The sequence below is a fragment of the Saccopteryx leptura genome, chromosome 2, assembly GCF_036850995.1.
Source record: "Saccopteryx leptura isolate mSacLep1 chromosome 2, mSacLep1_pri_phased_curated, whole genome shotgun sequence".
In the NCBI taxonomy this organism is placed as follows: domain Eukaryota; kingdom Metazoa; phylum Chordata; class Mammalia; order Chiroptera; family Emballonuridae; genus Saccopteryx; species Saccopteryx leptura.
The window spans coordinates 385,300,506-385,302,322 of record NC_089504.1 but is presented as its reverse complement, the minus strand read 5'-3'; the positions used below and the strand labels follow the sequence as shown (position 1 = coordinate 385,302,322).

The 1,817-nt window shown below is 52.4% G+C and overlaps 1 gene segment (V, D, J or C); it reads left to right on the top strand.

Annotated features, from left to right (window-relative positions):
* The first annotated feature begins 739 nt into the window (after positions 1 to 739).
* On the top strand, positions 740 to 1,359 carry LOC136392470 (immunoglobulin lambda variable 1-40-like). The segment is given in 2 exon segments: positions 740 to 830; positions 941 to 1,359. Coding segments are annotated over 2 exon segments (477 nt in total).
* The last annotated feature ends 458 nt before the right edge of the window (positions 1,360 to 1,817 follow it).

The following is a 1,817-nucleotide window of genomic DNA, read 5'->3' as shown; positions in this document are numbered from 1 at the left end:
ACAGGGCTGAGGGCATCAAGTTCACAACAGTTGGAAGTATAGCAGAAGCACCAACCTCGACATGATGACTTAAAGGTCAGGGAACTCTGTCCATAATGTATAAATGTGAATCATCACTGCTGTGCTGTGCTCTGTCCTGAATGAGGACACTGTCTGAATCCCTGGAGGACAAGGTATGTAACTGATCCCTCTTCTCATCAGTGTGGGAGAGCCTCACCAGGTCAAGAAACACCCATCATGAGAAGTTAACCTTCAAGAAATGATCCTGCTCAAGAAGAGTTTTAGCTGCTCTAACATATTAGGGTTGAGTTTCTCGGGGTCTCTTGTCATGTCACCTCTGCTCAATTTGAGGTAAGTAGACAGCTACAGCAACAGTTGTGGGAAGCAGGAACTGTGTCTGATGGGCATTATTCACCATGCTACACCATGCTGTATCTAAGCCTGGGCACCAGGGGGCGCACAAGGACTGTTCCTGAAGGTCTGGGAGCAATCAGAGCTGGGACCTGTTACTTGGCATTACCTGAGGCTCTCTGCTTAGGGCTCACAGCTGTGACCTTGTCACCCTTCTGGGCAACAGAGAACCCCACCACTACCCACTCTCTAACATCCTCTGGCACAGGAATGTGAGACCAATTCAGTGAGGAATAAAAAAATCTGGTGGAGTCTCATTTGCATGAGTGGCCCCTCCCCCTTGCAGAGCATGAAGAGGGGCAGGGAGAGATGTGGGGGAAGCTCTGCTTCAGCTGTGGGGCCACAGAGACAGGACTCAGGGATGATCCCCACCATGGCCTGGTCCCCTCTCCTGCTCACCCTCATTGCTCACTTCACAGGTGACTGGATAAGGGGACAAGGGAAGGGACTTTGGAAGACACATGGGGTCTGCTTTGGACTCTTGCCTCCTAACCCAGAATCACTATCTCTGTGTCTCTCCCTCTTCCAGGATCCTGGGCCCAGGCTGTGCTGACTCAGCCGCCTTCAGTGTCTGGGGCCCTAGGACAGAGGGTCACCATCTCCTGCACTGGGAGCAGCTCCAACATCGGGGATGGTTATGCTGTGCAATGGTTCCAACAGCTCCCAGGAACCGCCCCCAAACGCCTCATCTATGGTGATAGCAATCGTGACCCGGGGGTCCCTGAGAGATTCTCTGGCTCCAAGTCTGGCAGCTCAGCCACGCTGACCATCACTGGGCTCCAGGCTGAGGACGAGGCTGATTATTACTGCCAGTCCTATGACAAGAGTCTCAGAGCTCCCACAGTGCTGCAGGCCTGTGGGGAAGTGAGACAAAAACCTGCTGTTTCCCACAACGGGTCCCCCTGGGAAGTCCCCACTCCTCTGACAGCAGCTGCTTCCTTCTTTTAAGATAGCAGTTCGCCCTCAGGGGTCCTCAGCTGATTCTCTGGCTCCTAGTCTGGCAGTTCAGGTTCCCTGACCATCACTGGGCTTCAGCCTGAGAACAAGTCTTATTGTCACCAACAGCCTTTTGACGACAGCCTCAGAGCTCCCACCATGCTCCAGGCCAGTGGGGAAGTGAGACACAATCCTGTTTTCTCCTTGCGATGGTGCCATATTCTGCCAAGACAGCTTCTTCCTTTTCACTTTGGCCAAAAACTGTGGAGACTTTTTCCAGAGAACATGACCTCGTAGCCTCAGATTCTGCCCTCAAGCCTGTCCTTGGTGGCAATGCATAGTCTGGCGTTTTCAAACTGAGCAGAAATCCCTGATTGCCGGAGATATGACCTGAGTCCATGAGGACAAGTTAGCACACGGCCACTGTAACATAAGAAACAGACTGGGAGGCGTATTCAACAGAAACAAAT